At 64.2% G+C, this 1,071-nt stretch overlaps 1 protein-coding gene across 1 annotated transcript in view; it reads right to left on the minus strand.

The window, feature by feature from the left end:
• CDC34 (cell division cycle 34) overlaps nucleotides 1-345 on the minus strand; it is an 11,571-nt gene extending 11,226 nt beyond the window's left edge. The window contains exon 1 of the mRNA XM_024221937.3: nucleotides 64-345. Within this exon, the coding sequence (XP_024077705.1) occupies nucleotides 64-240 (177 nt within the window). The 5' untranslated portion in view covers nucleotides 241-345. The remainder of the gene's footprint in view (nucleotides 1-63) is intronic.
• Nucleotides 346-1,071: the final 726 nt, after the last annotated feature.

Here is a 1,071-nt window from a genome sequence, read left to right on the forward strand (position 1 = left end):
CCCCCCCCCCCCAGTCCAGGCCCCTCGCTACGGGCCCCCCCCCAGGCCTGGCGCCCCCCTCACCTTGAAGTACCCGCCCTCGTAGTGGGTGTTGGGGGGCCCGAAGATCGCCACCTCCCAATTGTACAGGTCGCCCTCGTCCACCAGGGTGACCCGGAACCCCTCCACGGGCTCCTCCTGCAGCCCCTTCAGCTCCAGCAGCAGCGCCTTCTGCGAGCTAGGCACCAGCGGCCGGGCCATGCCGACAACCGAGGTAGGCCGCGGAGAAGCCGGGGACTCGCCTGAGCGCGGCGGCCGGGCGAGCGGGATAGCGCCTTCCGAACCGCTTCCTCCTGCTGCTGCCGGACTGAGCCTCTCTCGCGCGCGCGGGGCACGACGGGACCTGTAGTTCACTGGGTGGGGTGGGGGGAGCGACCCCGCCCACCGCGCTCGCGCCAACCTATGGGAGGCTCAGGCCCTGGGCGTGGGGGCGGGGCCGGACCCTGAGGGACTCCAGCTCCCAGCCGCTTTTGCGAGGGAGGCGGGGGATTTGTGACTTCACGGAGGGCGGGGGTAGAGGAGGGGATACCGCCCCCTAGGGGAGGCGGGGAGACAGACACTGGGGAGAGAGGCGTAGGGAGGGGGAGTGTGGGGATTTGGGCCCGGGAGGGGGGCAGGGAGAAGGGATGGGGAATTAGAGCAAGAACAGGATGGGGGCGGGGAGGAAGAAGGGGACAGGAGCAGGGGGAGCTGTGGGGGGATTTAGAGGGGCAGGGTCGGAGATGGGATTGGGCCGGGGTTCTGTGTCAACCGGAAAGTAGGGTACAGCTGATGGGTAAACAGGAAACGCTGAAGCAATTGGCTTTGCTGAGAATGCAACAGGGCTGAGCAGCTTGGCAAAACACATTAGCCCTGCACATGTTCTGGGAAAGAATCACGGTGTATTTCCTAGTATAATTTGGCATTGGGGTGTGTTGGGATTTGAGCTGGATAAGATTACGTACATCACATGCGCCACAGCAACAAGACTGCATGTTTACTCCTGTTACAGCCACATAGGGTGACCAGATGTCCCGATTTTATAGGGACAGT

This window comes from Terrapene carolina, unplaced genomic scaffold (genome assembly GCF_002925995.2).
Source record: "Terrapene carolina triunguis isolate 2854851 unplaced genomic scaffold, T_m_triunguis-2.0 Scaffold194, whole genome shotgun sequence".
Lineage (NCBI taxonomy): Eukaryota > Metazoa > Chordata > Testudines > Emydidae > Terrapene > Terrapene triunguis.